Source organism: Mesoplodon bidens (genome assembly GCF_964165515.1).
Source record: "Mesoplodon bidens genome assembly, chromosome: 3".
Lineage (NCBI taxonomy): Eukaryota > Metazoa > Chordata > Mammalia > Artiodactyla > Ziphiidae > Mesoplodon > Mesoplodon bidens.
The window spans coordinates 61,797,259-61,818,379 of NC_138178.1; the positions used below are offsets into that span (position 1 = coordinate 61,797,259).

The 21,121-nt window shown below is 43.7% G+C and overlaps 1 protein-coding gene across 3 annotated transcripts in view; it reads right to left on the bottom strand.

Annotated features, from left to right (window-relative positions):
• The window catches only part of ADPGK (ADP dependent glucokinase), a 28,087-nt gene extending 8,765 nt beyond the window's left edge, over positions 1-19,322 (bottom strand). For 2 of the 3 annotated variants that reach the window (XM_081229380.1, XM_081229379.1), the window contains exons 1-4: positions 19,023-19,322; positions 11,977-12,202; positions 7,735-7,797; positions 777-897 (exon numbers count right to left, since the gene is read on the bottom strand). In XM_081229380.1, coding sequence (XP_081085506.1) covers positions 777-897; positions 7,735-7,797; positions 11,977-12,202; positions 19,023-19,255 — 643 coding nt within the window. In that variant the 5' untranslated portion in view covers positions 19,256-19,322. The remainder of the gene's footprint in view (positions 1-776; positions 898-7,734; positions 7,798-11,976; positions 12,203-19,022) is intronic. The other variant, XM_081229381.1, reaches the window with a different exon arrangement.
• Positions 19,323-21,121: the final 1,799 nt, after the last annotated feature.

A 21,121-nucleotide genomic window follows, 5' to 3' on the forward strand; every position in this document is an offset into this window, starting at 1 on the left:
GGTACCAATTAGTCTGTTTAGATGCTTGAATCTTTAACGTGAATTAATAATGTATTGAATCAGAAATTCAAGAGTCTGAGTTCTGAGCAGGGAAAATACATGGAATCAAATAAACAAAATTAGAATACGTTCAGGTATTTAGGATTCTCTCAGAAATCAGATCTGTAGCCTGTATAACACATAAAATCTACTCGGGGCAGGTAGGGTGGGATGGGGTGGATTTGGAGTTATAAACATTGGAACATTATGTAATGGGGAATAAAATGTGTTGTTATATACAAAACACTTCCACTTATGCACCCAAGGGAAAATAAAATGCTTCAAAGGAAGTTTGCCAGAGGCCTGGTATTAACCGTAAGCAGCTTGGAACAGCTGGCCAGAAAGGCCTAGGGCAGAACCCAGCACAGAGCTCAGCAGATTTTACCTGCCCTTCTCTCATCTTAGTAATAAAGAAAAACTTTATATATATGTGTTTAACACATTTTCATTTTTATTCAAGATGCTTGCTTTCCTACAGCCTGATATCTCTTAGGTTCAGATCAATTACATTTGCAGACCTGGGAATTTTCTTCAGTGCTGTAATACTCTATATCACTCTCCCTTGAGACAATGGTCAGTACCAACTCAGCAGAACCAGGGGCCAGGAAGCTTTTGGTAAGGCAAGAACAGGATCCTGCCAATTTACAAAGATAAATTTCTAGCACAGTGATACCGCCATCTGACAACACACAGCCCTCTGACCAGGTTTACACCATTACTTACTCATTTCCTCTTACCTGCCTGATACTCTAAAATGAGGTGGAACTCATCCACTTCCTGCAGTGACTCTGGTGGAACAAATACATTGTCATCAAGAAGTTCATGCAGCTTTGGACCAACCGGACCACAAAGAAGAACCTGGAGACAAGCAATACGAAGTCTATCAGGAGATCTGTCCCTTGTCCTATGGAATCTGTTCAGTAAGATACATCCAGCACTTCTATTCATTTCAACAAAACACTGGATTCCAAATCCAATTTTGAAAGCTTTTGGTTTGGAGGTACGGACTAGAGGGGCTACTACCAGGGCCTGGGGGGTATAGACACAACGTACCCAGAAATGAGAGGCTGACAAAAGACCCATGTCACAAATATTACACAGGTACCTAGGCTGCTGCTGAATCCCATGCACCCTGTTAGGGACTGAATGTTTGTGGCCTTCCCACCCCCACCCCAAGTTCCCATGTCGAAGTCTGATTGCCAATGTGATGATATCTGGATAGGGTTTTCAGGAGGTAAATGAGGTCATATGGGTGGGTTCCTAATTCAGCAGGATTGGTGGCCTTATAAGAAAAGGAAGAGAGAGAGAGATATCTCTATTCACCACACCTGTTAAAGAAAGGCCATGTGAGGACACACAAGTAGGTGGCTGTCTGCAAGCCAGAAAGAGAGCTCTCATCAGAAACCAAACCCTGCTGGAACTGTGATCTTGGGTTTTCCAGCCTCCAGAACTGTGAGAAAATAAATTTCTGTTGTTTAAGCAACCCGGTCTATGGCATTTTGTCATCAGGGCAGCCTGAGCAGACTAAGACACACTGTACCTCACTTTCTCTCTTTTCTTAACTGACTCACATCCTGTGTAGGCAAACAAATACAGGATGTTGTCTGCTCAAAACTGCCAGATGAAAACAACTGTTTGAATTTACACAGTATAGAAAAGAACCACAATAATCAACCAGGGGAACTAATTTGTGGGATCAGGCTCCCTACTACACTTAGCTGCTTTGTGAACAAGATAGCCTTCCACATAGAAGAATTAAAGAGCACCTCGATTCAGACAGTATGGGGGGAGGTGCTCTGCAACGTTTTAAAAACCTTTTCTTCAACTCCAACCTGGGCCTCTTCCTGGCTTTTCCTTCTGGAAGCCATTTCACACCTGCTGCTGTTTCTGCCATGCCGGCTCTGGCCCCACTCATGACCAGGTTAACAGACTCAAAGCCCCTGAACCATGAGGGCCTGGACCAGGATTCGAAGGAAAGTCCTCAAAGATGATTGTCACCATTTCAGATTTGATATGTCCCATCCAGAAGCTTCCAAAGGCATTTTTACTTGCTAATTAACTGCTTGTTTGTACAGAGGCATTTTCATGCATCTAAGAAATCCCAGCTTGTGGGTGAAAATACACTTCCCTCTCGACACATGCTCGCTATTTGCTAATTCTGAAAAGTCTTGGCCCTATAATTTTATTTCTTTTCTCTAATTCTTGGCTAGAACTTCAGCTTCCAAGATGAGATAACAAGGGCCAGATTTACCCTACTGCCTGAAACAACAACAAAACAGATAAAATTTATGAAATAATGGTTTTCAAAACATTTGGGCACTGGGCAACAAAGGACAGTGATCCCTAAGAAACAGAAAAAAACTGAGTAAGCCCTACAGATCCTGCTGCAATTTAGCCTAAAAGAGTTTCCAGATATATAAAATCTGAAAGAATTAATCACCAGCAGATCTGCACTACAGGAAATAGGAAATCCTTTAGGCAGAAGGAAAATGATACCAGATGGAAATATTGATCTAAACAAAGGAATGAAGAACGCCAGGAATGGTAACTCTGGATAAGTATATAAGATCTTTTTCTTATTATTTAAATGTCTTTAAAAGATAATTAACTGTTTGAAGAAAAATATTAACAGCATAGTATGAGATTTATAGCCTATCTAGAAGTAAAGTATATGCCAATAATAGTATAAAGACTGGAGGGGAGAAATGGAAGTATACTATTTTAAAGTTCTTACATTCTATCTGGTGATTTAATAATATCACTTGAAAGCAGACTGTTATAAGCTAAAAATGTACATTATAAACCCTAAAGCAACCACTAAAGAAAACAAGTAGCAAGGTGTCAGATTTAAACCTATCTGATATAGCAATAATCATATTAAATGTAAATGGTCTAAACACCCCAAATAAAAGACAGAGAATGTCAAAGTGTATTAAAAAGCAAGCCCCAACTATATACTGCCTACAAGAAACACATTTTAAATATAAAGACACAAATAGGTTAAAAGCAGAAGGATGGAAAAAGATATATCATAACACGATTCAAAGCTAGAATGGCTATTTTAATCAAAATAGATTACACAGCAAAGAATATTATGAAATTATTTTCTTTATCCCTGGTGATGATAAAAGGGTCAATTCATGGAGGGAGGTAACAATTCTAAAGAGTTATGCATCTAATAACAGCTTAAAAATACATGAAGCAAAACGTTATAGAACTGCAAGGGAAACAGACAAGTCCGTAAGTATAGCTGAAGATGTCAATACCCCTCTCTCAGTAGTATTAGGTAAATCAAGTGGACTGAAAATCATTAAGAATATAGAAGACTTGAATAACATTATCAACCAACTTGGCCTAACTGACATTTATATATAGAACACTCCACTCCAAAACAGAAAAATATGTACTTTTCAAGTGTACATTGAACTTCACCAAGATAGACTATATTCTGGGTCATAAAAGTCTCAATAAATTTAATAGGAATCAGAGAAGCATATTCTCTGATCACAATGGAATTCAAACAGAAATCAAGAACAGAAAGATATCTGGAAACCCTCCCAATATTTAGAAACTAAATAACACACTTCTAAGTAGTACATAGATGGGCCATTAAATACCTCATCTCAAGAAATCAAAGGGAAATCAGAAAGCATTTGAACTGAATGAAAATAAAAACAAAAAGTATCAAAATTTGTGGGATACAGCTAAAATAGTACTTAAGGGGAAGTTTATAGCACTAAACGCCCTGTACCAGAAAACAAAGGTCTCAAATCTGTGACCTCAGCTACTACCTTAATAAACCAGAAAGTTAAATTCAAAGCAAACAGAAACCAATGAATAGAAAAGAGAAAAATACAGAAAAAAAAATCAGTAGAACTGAAAGCTCATTGTTTATTGAAAAGATCAAAATTGACACACCTATAGCCAAACTTATCAAGGAAAAGAAAAAAAGAAAAAGACATAAATTACCAGTATCAGGAAAGAGAGAGAGAACATCACTACAGATTCTACAGACCTTAAAGGAATAAGGGAACATTATGACTAACTTTATGCCAATAAATTCAACAACTTAGATGAAATGGACACATTTCTTGAAAGGTAAAACTACCAAAGCTCACTCAAGAAATAAAAAATCGGAATTTCTCTTTATCTATTAAATCGAAATTGTTAAAAACCTTCCCGGGGGCTTCCCTGGTGGCGCAGTGGTTGGGTGTCTGCCTGCTGATGCAGGGGACGCGGGTTCGTGCCCCAGAGCGGCTGGGCCCGTGAGCCATGGCCGCTGGGCCTGTGCGTCCGGAGCCTGTGCTCCGCAGCGGGAGGGGCCATAGCAGTGAGAGGCCCGCGTACCGCAAAAAAAAAAAAAAAAAAACCTTCCCGTATCAAAAACTTCAGGCCTAGAGGGCTTCACTGGTGAACTCTACAAACATGTAAGGAGGATGTGATACCAATTCTACACACTTTTTTTAAAAAATTGAAATACTTCCCGATTCATTCTATAAGGTCAGTATTACTCTGATACTAAAACCAGGCAGATATACAAGAAAAGAGGGGGCTTCCCTGGTGGCGCAGTGGTTGAGAGTCCGCCTGCCGATGCAGGGGACGCGGGTTCGTGCCCCAATCTGGGAAGATCCCACGTGCCGTAGAGCGGCTGGACCCGTGAACCATGGCCGCTGAGCCTGCGCTCCACAACGGGAGAGGCCACAACAGTGAGAGGCCCGCGTACCGCAAAAAAAAAAAAAAAAAAAAAAAAGAAAAATACAGACCAATATCCCTCAGGGAAATTGATATAAAAATTTTAAACAAAATTTTAGTAAATTGAATCCAACGATATATAAAAAGGGTAATACATCAAAAGCAAGTGAGGTTTATTCTGGGGATACATGGCTGGTTTAACATTTGAAAATCAATGTAATAACCATATACCAAAGTTAAAAAACAAAAACCACACAATTGTCTCAATAGATGCAGAAGCAGCATTTGACAAGATCCAACATCTACTTATAATTCTTGGCTAAATTCCAAAATATATTCTGTAAAGACACTGCTCTCTTCTGCAATCTGGCTCCTACTTCACCATTCCACTGACTTTACCTTTACTATATTCACCAGGGTCTATTTCTGAGACAACATAGCTTGGTTGTAAAGAGCATGGATGCTGGAGCTAGACTACTTGGGTTCAAATCCCAGCTCTACTCCTTCCTAGGTATGTGACCTTCAACAGTTTTAACTTCTCCATGCCTCATTTTTTCTATCTACAAAATGGGGATAATAATAGACTTCCCTTATGGGGCACTGTGAGGATCAAATGAGTTAATATAATGTAAAGCACTTAAGACAGTGCCTGGCATACAGTAAGAACTATGAAAGTGTTAACGATCATTATTGCCTTTGGAAAATACCTAATCCTTAATCTGTGGTCGTTCTCAGATGATCACTTGGTCCATGTCGAGAAGCATTTCAGCAAGTTAAACTGAATCTCTCTGAGAGAGCAGTATAAGGTGGTGAGGTCATGGCAGAGCCTAGTGTTTGAATCCTGGCTCCTTCATTTACTAGCTAAGTGACCCTATGCACATTACTTAATCTCTTACATTACTTAACCTCTCTGGATCTCCTGTCTTTAAAACGGTGATAATACCTTAACTTCATCAGATTGTTGTGAGGACTGAGTAACAGATATCCCTTTTCTTTCCTCAATCTTTTACCAAGGCCAGACTTTTTTTTTTCCTTTTTTTAAAAATCAGAATGCTTTCCAGTCGGACTGGTCTCAGGCCCAGCTTCTCCAGAGACCAACAGCAAATACTGGTCCCAGACGAGGGCAATATTGAAAGGTCAATCTAACCCAGGACTTCCAGGGCCAGAATTACTTCTCAGGGTCAAGAGAGTGGCCTTTTATGGACCCATACAAATGCCCAGGATTCTGATGGGAAGGGCCTGGGTTCTCTCTAATTAGTTTATGACTGATCTTTCCTTCTCTTCCATCCATTAGCTGGTAATACTTCTGAAGGTCAGCCCTGTAATTTCTAATATTCTCTGTTTGGGAGTTAATTACTATCTATAAAGATAATGACTATTTTTAAAAAAATTTCCCACACCCTAATATTTTATGAAAACTTTAACTCTTATTAAATGTGAATGTTCACACTTTAATATGCTCTCCACATCTAAGCACATCCATCCCTCGGTGTAGTGTGGCTCCATGTGAATTTTTTCCCCTCAAACTGTTGAACATTTATCTGAATTTTTGGGTCCATCTCTGGGCTTCTGAGAACTGTTTATGGTTTCCTTTCTCTGTCGTCAGTAGCCACATCTATTCTGCACTTCTCAAGTTCACTTACTCTAGAATCATCTTTGTTAAACCTATCTTCTTTGGCCCCATGTATGGCCTAGCACCAAGTGATTCCATTTTAGTAGGCTTTAGATAGGCTTCTCCTCTTCTGGCTACCCTATCCAAACCGCAAGCATTTTATAGCAAGACAGCAGCAATAACCTCCTTGCTGTCTTTCCCCCTCAGATCTATTCCACTTGTAGCAAAAGAGCTTCTTACTCAGATGTTATTTTGAACATAGCAGTAATTTTTAATTCTACTTAAACCAAATGGCTTAAGACTTGAAGACATGTCCTTATCTACTGGTGTTCATTTTTCAACACTCTGGATCCAGGCTCACAGAACAGCCAGTTAAGTCTTCTCTCATCACTGTACAATTCCCAGCCTCAGGCACTGACTCCAGAGCCCACGTGCTCTTAACCATTACATAAGGTACTCAAGAACATGGACTCTGGGGTCCTAGGTTAGAACTGTTCTATTTCTTTTCTTTCTTTCCTTTTTTTTTTTTTTTTTTGCGGTACGCGGGCCTCTCACTGTTGTGGCCTCTCCCATTGCAGAGCACAGGCTCCAGACGCGCAGGCCCAGTGGCCATGGCTCACGGGCCCAGCCGCTCCGCGGCATGTGGGATCCTCCCGGATCGGGGCACGAACCTGTGTCCCCTGCATCGGCAGGCGGACTCTCAACCACTGCGCCACCAGGGAAGCCCTCTTTCTTTTTTTAAAAAATTAATTAATTTATTTATTTTTGGCTGCGTTGGGTCTCTGTTGCTGCACATGGGCTTTCTCTAGTTGTGGCAAGCGGGAGCTACTCTTCGTTGCGGTGCGCGGGTTTCTCATCGTGTTGGCTTCTCTTGTTGCAGAGCACAGGCTCTAGGAGTGTGGGCTTCACTAGTTGTGGTGCGTGGGCTCAGCAGGTGTGGCGCACGGGTTTAACTGCTCCGTGGCATGTGGGATCTTCCCAGACCAGGGATTGAATCCATGTCCCCTGCACTGGCAGGCGGATTCTTAACCACTGTGCCATCAGGGAAGTCCCTGTTCTATTTCTTATTAGCTATGAACTTCCCTATGCCTCAAGCTTCATGTGGAAAGCAAGAGAATAGCAGTACCAGCACGAGTACCAACTAGCCTTACAGGCTGTTGCAGGGATTAAATGAGGTAATCCATATCAAACACTAGAAACATCGTCAGGCACACAGTAAGCACTCAGAAAGCATTAGCTACCACTCCTCTCCTTCCACTACTATATTCCTAACAAGAGCCCCAGGGTCTGGCACAAGTTGAATCAAGGAACAGACAGATACTCATTCTTACTTCTAAAATTACTTAAACACTAGTGAAGGACATAGGTTTTAATCTGGGAATTTGACTTACCTTTAAATCTGAGTTGGCTGCAAATTTCTGTCCAATTAAAGCTGCATTTCCTCCTACATAGTGCTATAAGACAGTTCAAGGTTATTAGACAGTATTTTAGCATAACTATGTTACCCAAGCTTAATAATGTTTTGATTTATTGAATTAATTTACAGTCCATTTTTTTCCAAAAAAAATTTGCAGTGACTTTATAAGTACATACAGATGAGGTTAATAAAAACATTAACCCCATAGGTTAACAGACAGTGAATTATAAGGAAAGGTGGAAAAAACAAATTGCAACCCTTGGAAATTAGTATAATTGCCTTAACTGTAGATCAAATTTGGCCTTGAGCTTCCAGGCAACCGGAACAGATAAGGAAACAAAAGGAAATATGACAAGCATGGATAGACCTTATCTTCAGCACTGTAACCTTTCTAAAATGAGTAGATGACTATGACAGTCTCCTCCTAAAAATCAATCAATAAATACTACAGTGAACTAAAATCTAACTCAATTTTTTTTATCAAAGCATAGTTGATATATAATATTATTTAAATTACAAGTGTACAATAGAGTGGTTCACAATTTTTGGACGTTATACCCCATTTATAGTCATTATAAAATATTTTCTATAGTCCCCATGCTGTACAATATATCCTTGCAGCTTATTTTATACCTAATAGTTTGTACCTATTAATCCCTTACCCCTTTATTGCCCCTTCCCCATTTCCCTCTCCCCACTGGTAACCACTAGTTTGTTATCTTTATCTGTGAGTCTGTTTCTTTTTTGTTATATTCACTAGTTTGTTTTATTTTTTGATTCCACATATAAGTGATATCATACAGTATTTGTCTTTCTCTGTCTGCCTTTATTTCATTTGGCATAATACCCTCCAAGTCCATTCATGTTTCTGCAAATGGCAAAATTGCATTCTTTTTAATGGCTGAGTAATATTCCATCTCTCTCTCTCTCTCACACTCACACACACACTACATCTTCATCTGTTCATCTACTGATGGACACTAAGGTTGCTTCCTTATCTTGGCCATTGTAAACAATGCTGCTATAAACATTGGGGTGCATGTATCTTTCCGAATCAGTTTTAAAATCCAACTCTTAAGTGAGGCACACAGGCCTTTCTTTATCTGTCCCCTGCTTTCCTTTCTACTTCCATCTCCTGCCCTCCCTTCTGTACCATGCCTGCAGCTCTCCAAGTCTGCCTTCCTCCCTGTTTCTGTGCCTTTGGCACATGCTGCTTTGACTAGGATGCCTCCCCATTCTCATTCATTGGTAAGTCCCTGATCACTTTTCAAGTATCAGCTGCAGCATCACCTCTTCTGCAATGCCTTCTGTCTCCCTTTTCCCATGGCCACCTCCACCTCCACAACCCCCCTTCCAGGCAGGATTACAGATCCCTTGCTACTCGCCACCCCTATACTCAGAACAAACCTCCATTACAGCCCTTGTCCACTTGGGCTAATATCATCTGGGGACATGTCTAGCTCTTTCAGGGCAAGGACTGTCTTCTTACAATAAGTGCTCAGTAAATGTTTGTTGCTAGATTTTAAGAAAGGAAGAACACACTGATGCATCAGGAAACATAAGAGCTTTCCTGGGAGTAAATTCTAAAGGTAACAGACTCCAATAGAGGACAATGTTGTCTCCTAAACACCACATCTCTCAGCTGAGGACCTAGAGGAGAAGAGCAAGCGATTCAAGGCTAGTATTCCATTGTGCTAAGGACGGATTCACGTGTTTTGGAAACCTGACAAGTACGAAATATGGCGGATGCTCTATTATGAAAGTTGAGAAACCTCATCAACAGCCTTGCCTGGGAGGAACGTTACCACCTCACCTTCCTAGTCCCCAGTCCCATGCAGAGGCACAGAATAAGTAACTCAACTCTGGATGCTAGACCTCACTTTCAGCCCAACCAAGGTTTGTGTTGACCGATCACTGGATTCAGGTGGGACAGTAATGGCTTACTATAGATAAATTTAAAACTTTGTGATATACAGGCTGAAATTTGGCCTTTTAACATGTTAACCTTAATTTTTTATTTACTATGGTGGCTACAAGAATTTACTAAAAATCTTGGGTGAAACATTAAGATTCCATCAAGTGGATTTTAGAGTTTTCATGTAATAGTTATTATTAACTGCTGTTTACCAGTCAATCTGCCTTATAGTTTAAGGGAGTTTGACAAGGCACCAAATGAAGTGTCACACTAGTGGAAGATAAATAACACATTTTAGGTTTTACAATGTTAAGAAATAATTTAGATGATGTAAAAGCTAGATAAAATTTCTGTAGAAAAAAATGTTTGCATTATGAAACAAAAGGCATAAGAAACTAAAATAGAAAGCAAACTGGTGGTTTAAATACCACAATCTTAAAAGACTTTTAAGCAGTAGACTTGCCATCTTTTTAGAACTATCAAGGTTCTTTCATAAAAGATAAGAATCTCGGGAGTTCCCTGGTGGTCTAGTGGTTAGGATTTGGTTGGGGAACACTGAGATCCCCCAAGCTGCGCTGCGCAGACAAAAAGGGAAAAAAAACTTTAAAATCTTAATAGTTATCAAAATAAGTGGTCACAAAGAATGGTCTATGAAAGGTACCAATCAAAAATGGCATTAAGGGCTTCCCTGGTGGCGCAGTGGTTGAGAGTCCGCCTGCCGATGCAGGGGACACGGGTTCGTGCCCTGGTCTGGGAAGATCCCACATGCCGCGGAGCGGCTGGGCCCGTGAGCCGTGGCCGCTGAGCCTGCGCGTCCGGAGCCTGTGCTCCGCGACGGGAGAGGCCACAACAGTGAGAGGCCCGCGTAACGCAAAAAAAAAAAAAAAAAAAAAAAAAAAGGCATTAAGAGCTCCCCCTGTCAGAAGTAACACCCAGACTGGGGTGATGGGCCAAAGGAAGATTTTAGCTAAGAAAATTTGGGGGTGAGACGTGGTGGGGTGGAGAGATGCTTAAACAACCAAAACTTGCCGGTAAGAGGTGTGAGGGCAAGTGTAGCAGCAGGTGTGTGAGCCTTGAGGAAGTGTCTGGACCATGCAGGCCCCAGGGCTTTGTTTATGATCACCAGGTGGGCTTGGGGAGCTCTAAGTTCTATCTCTGAGAGGCTCTACCCTATAGAACAATGGTTCTCAGAACAAGGTGTTCAGAACAACAGCATCAACATAACTAGGAAAGCAGCTGGAAGGGTAAATTCTTAGGTCCACCCCACAGGCACTGAATCAGAACTCTGGAAGTGCAGCCCAGGAATCTGTGTTTCAATATCCTTCCAAGTGATTCTGATGCACACTCAGGTCGGAGAGCCACCGAACTAGACCAGTGGTTCTCAACCAGGGTGATTTTGCATCCCTCCTCTCCCTGACCCTGGAAACATATGACCATGTCAAGAGACATTTTTAACTGTCACAACTGGGGAAGAGGAGGAGTGAAACTGTCATCTACCAGGTGGAGGCCAGAGATGCTGCTAAACATCTTACAATGTGCAGGACAATCCCCACAAGGAAAAATTCTCTAGCCCTAAATGTCAATAATGCTGAGGATGAGAAAACTTGCTCTGGACCAGCAGAGCAGAGGTAAGGACCCAGCTCCCTCGTTCCCAGGCAAAGGCTAGAACTCTTTCTCTGTGGGTTTGGCCTTGTTTTGCTTAGGAAAGACTCAGCCATATTGAGATTACTGCAAGTTATCAGCCAAGCAATACCCAAACAAGTTTGGAGTAGATATCTTTCCTACCTTAAACTTGAATAACACGAAAAAAGAGCAATTTAAGGGATAACCCAGAACCAAAATTTTAGTAAATACGCTTCATAAACGTTGGCTGAATTGGACTGACTAGAAACAGCAGAGTTAAAGGAAGGTCAGATACAGTTTTCAAAAAAGAGAAAAACAGGGGCCTCCCTGGTGGCGCAGTGGTTGAGAGTCCGCCTGCCGATGCAGGGGATACGGGTTCGTGCCCCGGTCTGGGAGGATCCCATATGCCGCGGAGCGGCTGGGCCCGTGAGCCATGGCCGCTGGGCCTGCGCATCCGGAGCCTGTGCTCCGCAACGGGAGAGGCCACAACAGTGAGAGGCCCACATACCGCAAAAAGAAAAAAAAAAAAAAAAAAAGAGAAAAACATTGTAGAATTGGATTCCTAACAATTACCCTCTTAGGGCAAACTGGAGAAAAAAGTTGCTTGGTTGCTTTTAGAAACCATACAAACAAGGTGTCTTTCCCCACCCTATCTTAATTTACCACTGGCAAACAGACCTGGGCTCCTGGGAACTCTGATGCAATCTGGGCGATGTTATGGAAAGTTTCCTTATCACTGAAGAAGCGTTCAGCAGCTGCTCCCTTCCCCATGAAGTGAATGAAGGCTTCTTCTAGATCATTCCTCGAACGCAGCTCAGTGTGATCTTTCCCATTCCCAGGATTCAGGCCAAGCGCCTGCAAGAGCTTCACCCCTGACAGCACTACATCCACACATGCATTGACTCTGGAAGGAAGGAAGGAAGAAAGAGACAGTGTGAAAGAAACAGAAGCACTGGGGCAACTACTTTGCATTTAACAACAGGGAAATGTTTCAGAGGCCTGTATTCAAACAGAAAAGCAGATGAAGTGGATTTGAAACCTGAATTGGAAAGTAAATAGCATATGGCAGAAAGAGGATTACTTTATCTGGATGTATGTCTTAGGATCAGAACACAGGACTCTTGGCAACAGTTTGGCAAACTTTTAGACTAGTTACAAAGAGAGAAGACAGGTGCTCAGCATTTCAGAATAAAGTATCATGATAACACAAATTTAGCATTTCTGAGAAAATGGTGGCAGAACCAAACTGTCTGGATTCACCCTGGCTGTGTGACGTGGGCAAGTCACTTTAATTTCTCTTTGTCTCAGCTTCCTCATCTATAAAATGGTGTACTATGAGTATTTAACTCAGAGCTGTTGTGAAGCTTAAGTTAATAAATGCTTAGGAACACTGCTTGCTGCAGAGTAAGCAAAATAAAAGTTTTGGTCAAAATCCATCTTCCCCTGAAAGATATATCAGGATGGTGGTAAAATACACTAAATACCTAAATGTCTAAATACTCCCAGCTGAAATTCTTAGAGCTGAGTGGTGCCTTAAAGACTTAAGTGCACCTGTAGCCTGTAACAACTCATCACTTGGCAGGTGTTCACCAGACCTATCCATGAACTTTAAAGGCTGGTAAGAAGCCAGTGCAACATCACTTGGTTGGTGCTACAGAAATTATAAAGTACATATAAGGCTGCCTGGCATGGCCCCTCCTATGTGTGCATGGAAAAGTTCTGGCTTACATTTTCAATGTTTCTTTGCTAAAAGTCATCCCTTAAACGAGAAGTTCCAAACACTTTGGGTAGCTAAATGAGGTCTTCCTGCCCCACCACAGGCACCTTTATTCCTGCCTCTGCCATCCCTGCCAGTGGGGCTGGAAGACCAACTGAAACAGCTTCTGGTGACAAGGCTGTGCTTCCAGGTTAATTCCGAGTAGCTTTGAAACCAGAAGGTAAAGTCATCAATAAAGAAGGTCCAATGGATTGGATTTTAGTGTATAATATATAACTACAGTGTTTCCCTTCCAGTCTCCTTTAAAAATCTCTTGATCAAATCATTAATGGTGGCCAACTCTAAGATGAGGAATGAGATGGTGGTAAGGGAGAGGAATTTTATTTTTCATCAGATATATTTCTAATTTTTACAAGCATACATTACTTTTAGAACTTAATAACAATTTTTAAAAGGTTCTCATGTGGGCTACATATTATTTACATCACTCAAGGAAGGTTTACAGGGCAAGGAAGAAACACATCCCTCCTCACGACGCAAAACTGACTGCATACTCATCATAAAGATTCTTTTATTAATTCTTCCCCTATGAATCCCAAGTTTTTGAAAAGGTTTTTGCCTACTGCACGGCATTTAAATACTCAAATGTTCTTATTCCTTTAAAGTCAAACACACATATAATTACTCTCGTCAACTGGAAAAACATAATCTAAAAGTGAGTATAGTTTTCAGCACATAAACACATTGACATGCATGTGGAAGGTTCTTAATGATACATTTAAAACAGAATCCTTTCACAGCCTTACATAATAATGAACCAACACACCTTGTAAACTGGTCTCAATCCCACCTCACACGAAGTGTCCTTTATTTCTACTGGATGCAACGTTAGATGTCTGAAGGGTAGAATCTTAACAGGAATACAGGCATCCCTGGCTCTCAGACTCTAGTAGGCTACCAATGTTCAGACAGTGAGAGTTTGGATAGTGTGAGACACCCATTCCCACCAAGCAGCCCTACCTAGAAAATGTATCCAAGTGGATTTGGGTCCTGAGTCTGGACAGCAAAAGTTCAGATACTGAGGGATATACCCATATTTGGAAATAACGACTTCAAAATCGACTTCAATAAACACCACCTCCATATCTAGTTGTGCTGAGACTTTAAAGAGTTTGATTCTTTAAAGATGAGAATGGAGGAAGCTGCACTTACAGAAAAACAAAACTGAAAGGAACAATGTTCACATTTTGCAGCACAAGACAAAACCCAAATGAACAAATTGAGTTAAAACAAGGTAACCATCATAGGAATGTTTTGTATCCCCTACCTAATCATGTCCTGAATACTAAAGGAAAAAATCTTAGAGAGGAAAAAATTTACTTTGTAGCTTTTTAAAACAAAAAAATCATTGAACACTACTATGTGCCAGATAGTAAACAAAGTACTTTTAGGTGTGCTTTCTAGTTATATTTTATAATACTTCAACCAGAACAAGAATCGTTCTCTGCACTTCAACAGCATACTAAAACGTAAACAAGCACATTACCTAAGGTGCTTTCTTATCGGGGAAAATTAAAGGGCGGGGGGGGGGGAGGTAAAAAAACCAGAAGACAAAATTATGCTCATTTGACACTTAGGCAGAATTTCACAGCTCAATAAGAAATGTATAAAAGATTACAATGTGAGTTTTGAGAAAACACAGACACAGATGAAACAACTGGAAGATAAAGTGAGGCAACAGATGCTGAATGCCTGAACAAGTGGCTGTGCTAGCAGAGAGGCTGCTGGGAGCCAGGGCTGCCGGCCGTATTATTAGAGACTTGGGGGTGGGGTGGGAATGAGGGACAGTTTCTTCTGGATCGTAAATTCCTTAAAGACAAGGATGGTGGTCCTTATCACCTCTCTTCTGTTTTACTGTCTGTAAATCGTTTCCTAAGGTTCTTTCTAGCTTTCACACTCTACCTGAGATATTATGAGAGCTAATCATAATCGCTGTAAGATACAGAACGGTAGAGAAGACAAATTCAAGAGGCAGGAATAGCAGTCCTTGGGCCACACCCTGGATGGTGCTCTGGACGGAGAAAGAAAGCAGGCATTTTCAGACAGACCACACCAATCCGCAAAATGTTCTAAGATAGGGAAGTAGTCATCACTGCTTGCAGCTGAGGAAAGTGAGGCTGGGGGTCAACTAATATTCCAAAGGCCATGACTGGAGAAGCCTAAATTCAAATCCAGATTTATCTGATACTGAAACCCACAGGGAGCATACACAAGCAAAGATGTAGACAAAGGGATTAACCTTGTGTCTGGACACAATAGGAATGCTGATCCGGTTAGGAGAGTTTCAACAGGGGAGAAGAGCTAGACAGGTTTCCAAGGTCAGGGTGAAGCCAGGTAAGGGAGAATGAAGGCTACGATGAGGGGCTCATCATTCACCCAATGAACCTTAGGACCAGGGCCCGATTCTGAAGCAGGGGAGGGAGCACATGCTTTAGAAAGATGTGGCAGTGGGCTCGCCATTGACCATCTTCTTGAAACCTCTCCTATCCTTTATTTCCCCGGTCCCTTCCCACCTGCCCCTTACATAGATGGCAGTGCCTCCCCGAATCCCACCCTTGCCATTTACCTTCCCTTCTTTCTCTTCCTGGGTGATGTTGTCCAGTCTCTGGCCTCAGCCTAAGTGCTGGAGTCTCCAAGGTCTGCAACCCTGCTTCTCAACTACAGCCTCTGGCTGTCGGCAGCTGAGGGCCCAGTTTCCTCTAAAATTCCACAGGAATGTACATTTCCCCTCCTCTGAAATCAAAATGGTTACCTTCCACCACAAACTTGTTCCTTTTCTTTAATCTCTTCGTGGCAACAACGTGGCACGAATGTGGAGCCAGAAATGGGTTTAGGCTGCACCTCGGGCATTCAACAGTTGTGTGATCTTCGGCAAATCAGTATTTCCAAGCCCCAGTTTACTCCCTGTGAAAGCTGGATGACAATCTCTGTATCTGCCTGCATAAGGTTGTTTTAAGATCCCCAGTATTAAGGTCCTGTCATTTTTGATGCCTCTATTTACTGTACAACACCCAACCTCTTCTCAAATCTCACCTGTTGAAAACCATTGCCAAACAAGAAAAAGCTCTATGGACTCTTAACTAGCGTCAGTCTCAAGACTTTCCTTTTTATGCGTCATATCAAATTGTGTGTTTTGACTGAGTATGTGAAAGAGAGTGAATATATGTGTGTTTGTGTGTGTGTGTATTCTCCTGAAAGATCAAACTACAACACACACGCACCTGCCAAATGAGATTCTGGTACCAGTACTGCACCCACCTACTCCTTGTACATTCCCATCTTTTGGCTGAAAATCTGGGTGACGAGAAATGTTGGTAACAATGGATGTCTGTTACCCACAAAAATAGCGTGAAGCAGTCAAATAGGTTACAGCCACAGCTCAAATTTCACATTCCACTGGTTAGTCTCTGCAAAGAACTTAGCATCATTTACCTGCTTATAAACCTTTATGGCTTTCCCATCACCTACCATGATACAAAAGGCTCCTTTCAGCATCATCGCTTGACATCCCTCTACCATAAGGCCCTTGCCCTAAATACAGGGCCAACTTGCTATTCACAAACGAGCCAAATACCTTTTCACATTTGGTCCTCTCTGCCTAGGTGGGCTTACTCCCCCATCTTCTTGTGGAGAAATTCCATTTCTTCTCCAGGGCCTGGCCCTTGCAAGTCACTGTAGCAGAATATGTTCTCCAAGATGGCCACAAGATGTCCCATCCCACATGTTCTTTTTACAATGTGATGCTCACATTCCCCCCATCCAGGTGTGTTCTATGTCCCCTCCCCTTAAAACCATTTGGACCTGAGACTATGACAGAAGCAACAATATGTGCTTCTAAGATTAGGTCACAAAAGGCATTAATGCTTCTGCCTGGTCCTCTTGGGGAATTCCCTCCCCTAACCCAGTCACCCTGCTGTGAAAAAGCTAAATAGGGAAACCACCTGTAGGTGTTCAGGTGAAACCACAGCTGAGGTTGTAGCCGACAACAACAATCAACCCTTGAGATGATCCCAGTCCCAGCCATCATCTGCCTGAAACTGCACAAAACCCCAAGTGAGAATTGCCTAGCTGAACCCAATCAAACCTCAGAATAATGAGAATAAAATGACCATTGTTTTAAGCTACTAAGTTTTGGGGTGATTTGTGATGTAGCAATAGTAAATGGATTGTCACTTTCTCAGATGGAGCTTTTCCTGAAACCTCATCCAGCGAAGAATCAGTAATTCTTCTTTGGGACACAAGGCTACCTTGTTTCCACCACTAGTTCAGCAAAGCACTTTTCCTAATCATTACAAACAGCATTGTGTCACCTCACCGCCCCCCATTCATATTGAAGCCCTAACCACAGATCGGACTGTATTTGGAGGTAGGAGTTATTTAAGGAGGTAATTGAGGTTAAATGAGGCCATTATCCAATAGGACTAGTGTCTGTTTAAAAAGAGGAAGAGACACCAGAAGTGCTCATGCATGGAGGAAAGGTCTAATGAGTACACAGCGAGAAGGCAGCCATCTGCAAGGCGAAGTGCTCATGAATGGAGGAAAGGTCTAATGAGTACACAGCAAGAAGGCAGCCATCTGCAAGGCCTTAAGAGAGGACTCGCTCTTGGGCTATCAGCCTCTAGCACTGTGAGAAAATAAATGTCTGCTGTTTAAGCTACCCAGTCTGTGGTATCCTGTTATGGTAGCCCGAGCAGACTAACACAATAACGAATATATTTGTTTCCAACAAACGAGGCTGGGACCTTGCCTTATTCATCCCTGTATCCTCAGAACCTAGCACAGGCCTGACACATACCATGTAGTTGACAAATATTTGTTGAATGAATGCTCACAAAACCAGGGAGGACAATTAAGAAGCTGATAAGGATGCAGGTGAAAGGGTCTGAACTTGAAAGAAGAGGTAAAAGAGGATACATCTGAAGAAACAATAAATATGCTGATATAAAAAAATAGTAGCTAACGTTAGGTGTCTGCTCGTTAAAGCAGACACTATGCTAAATAGCATGGATTATTTAATTGAATCTTCAGGATAACTCTGCTTTACCTTAACCTTTCTGGTCCCAATACTCACAGGAACTAGTAGAGCAGTAGAAGGCCTGTTTTTGTGGTGAGGGCAAGATATTAAAGTCGAACTGAGACAAGAACTAAAATTCGTGTAAAGGGAATAATTACTTACACGCGGGAGGGCAATACAAAGAAAGGAGGCACTGAGATTTGGGAGAACCCTAAATATGCAATGTCACTGAAATCAGGGGAAGAAAGGAGTTTCAAGGAGAAGTGTGTGCTTAACGCGTGGAAGGCTGCAAACAGTCGACAGAGAAGGTTAAAAGAAGCAGTTGAATGTGAAAATCAACACGGTTCCGGTGAGCTTTGAGAGAGAAGTTTCAGTAGAATGGTGGTCTCCAGACTACGGCATTAAGGAAGCGGAAACACGGCGTAAAGAAATAAACTCGGTAGCTAATGGCAGCGACCACTCCTTCAAGTAGTTCAGAAGAGGGTGCCGCCAAAGTGATAAGACCAACCATCTCTGACTGCCAAAGAGCAGCCGCCAGAGGAGGGCTTGGAATGAAGGAGGCTCGAACTGTAAGGAGTCAGGCTGAGCGGGATTTGCAAGAGGCTATTAGGCTGGTTCTATGGAGATGAGAGAAGGGGGGGTCCTACCGAGACGAGAAGGGCGCAGGGGCCAGCCGACAGGAAAAAGCAGTCTGGTGAGTCCCTGCAGCAGTGACGAACGGGGCTCGTCCCAGACGTCCGACGCTTCTCGCCAAGGAGGCAGCGTGGACACCAGCGCCGAAGGGGCTCCCGGGGACCTCTGGGAACCCGTTTCCGCGCCGGCTCTACCTCCCAGCTCCCAAGCCGCCTGACCTCCGCCAAGGCAGCCCTCGGAGGCCCGGAGCGCCCGCACCTCCTGGAGAGGTCCAGAGAGGCAGGCTCCGCAGGCACTCACCCCACGGCCACGCGGCGCCAACGCCGGGCCGGCCGCACGATGAGCGCGTCCCAGGCAGCAGCCAACCGGCCCTCAGGGGAGCCGGGTCCTGGGGGCGCGGGCGCAGGCCCCAGCTGCAGCGAGCTCCACAGCGAGCGCAGCGCCGACCCCGGCAGCTGCGGCTCCAGCAGGAAGATGCAGCCCACCGCTAGAGCCAGGAAGCCGGCGTACGCGGAGCCGCGCCACAGCGCCATAGACACAGAGGTGTGTGAGCTGCAGAGAACAGCTCCTTTCCCGGTCCGCGCCTCTTCCGGGCTTAGTTCGTGCCGACGTCGACACGCGCGCTACGTCACGCCGGCGCGCCGCAGTCCCCCGGAGGGGCGGGGCGATGGACGTGAGAGAGGGGAGGAGAGCCCTCTTGCTTTGTCCAAGTCCTGGCTCTTGGGGGCGCTCGCGGTTCGGAGGCCCTGAGGGAGGTTGGACAAAGGCCATAGTGCCTGTCCGGGCGCTGTACCCCTTACGGGAACTCCATCTGTACCCCGAAATAGAGCGGCACAGATACGTTTGTTTTCCCAGTAAGATGAACCAGACGGATTTTGAAGAAGCGGGCAAACCCCATGTCAATCTTTGAGCCAGTCGGTGTCCCCATTTGAGCTGCGCCTGCAGTTCCTCAGAGGGGCACAAATCACACTCCCCCTGTTTTAATCTGTCCCTCTGCCCGTCTGTCCAACCTCCACTGTTTTTTGTGGTTTTTTTTTAAAGTAGAGGGAAGGATTTTCAATTAATTATTTAGTTTTGGCTGTGTTGGGTGTTCGTTTCGTGCGAGGGCTTTCTCTAGTTGCGGCAAGTGGGGGCCACTCTTCATTGCGGTGCGCAGGCCTTTCACTATCGCGGCCTCTCTTGTTGCGGGGCAAAGGCTCCAGACGCGCAGGCTCAGTAGTTGTGGCTCACGGGCCTAGTTGCTCCGCGGCATGTGGGATCTTCCCAGACCAGGGCTCGAACCTGTGTCCCCTGCATTGGCAGGCAGATTCTCAACCACTGCGCCACCAGCGACACCAGCGACAACCCCCCGCCCCCCCCCCCCCCGGTTAACTAAGCTCATCCTCTTTCAGGCCCGGGGCTAGGCGCTCCCCCGAGGAATCAGATGGCAGCAGCGCTGCTGTGAGCCCTTGGGGCACGCGTGGCAAGAGGGATTCTATCCCTTTGGAGCGTGGCGGAGACCCGCAGCTGCTCGGGGCATTTGCCGAGACTGGGAGAGCCCTCAGTGATCGTCCTTGCTGGATGATCAGATTCAAACCTTAAAATAACCCTTTTGGGGGCGCTGTTCCCTTTAACAACTTCAGAAAATGCACAAATGCACACATTCTTGTGTACCACATAGGGGGGTTTTGGACCTGGGTTAAGAAACCCTCGTTTCTCCTCTTCTCCCTTGGTAATATGACTTAAACCCAGCAGGCCTTGTCTTCATTGTGACTCTTTTGTGTGTGAGCCTAGGTCGAGAGCCAGTGAAACTAGGCTTGCTGCCCACTCATTCTCAGCAGCCATCATGCCGGGTCTGGTCTTGTTCCTGGCCAGTTTCCGTTTTTCCAGATCTGCTGGCTCCTGACTTTGGCTCTGTGTCTGATTTTCCACACTGCCCCTGACCTTTGGACTTGGCAGTGGATCTTATTTCTCTAGCTTTGATCTTGGGTATTAGGCTTCATTTCCCCCAGCCCCGTATCGCCAGCACTTCCCTATCCTGGTCATCTATCCTCTGCGGCTCACCCCACCCAGCCCACCCGACCATAGCATCGCTTTCAAAGGAGATGTTCACACAGGAAGAGATTTGGGCTACCACGGAAAAGAAAGAAGCCAAGGAGCCAGTGAGATCTGTGTGAAGCTGTCTTCACTAGAGTTGCCCATCCCTTCTCTCTCCTCAGGGAGACGTGTCATTTAGTTCCCAGAGAAACTACTCCCCCAGATGACCCCCAGTGAGCAGGTTTTCCTACCACCCCAGAAGTGACTGAACCAGTAATTATCTCAAAAGCAATGAATTCACTGGTTGGCCAGAGACCATTTCTCTCTACTGAGAATTTGAACCAAGAGTCTGTAGCTAGTTGGTTTTGGTTGTGGACCTGCAA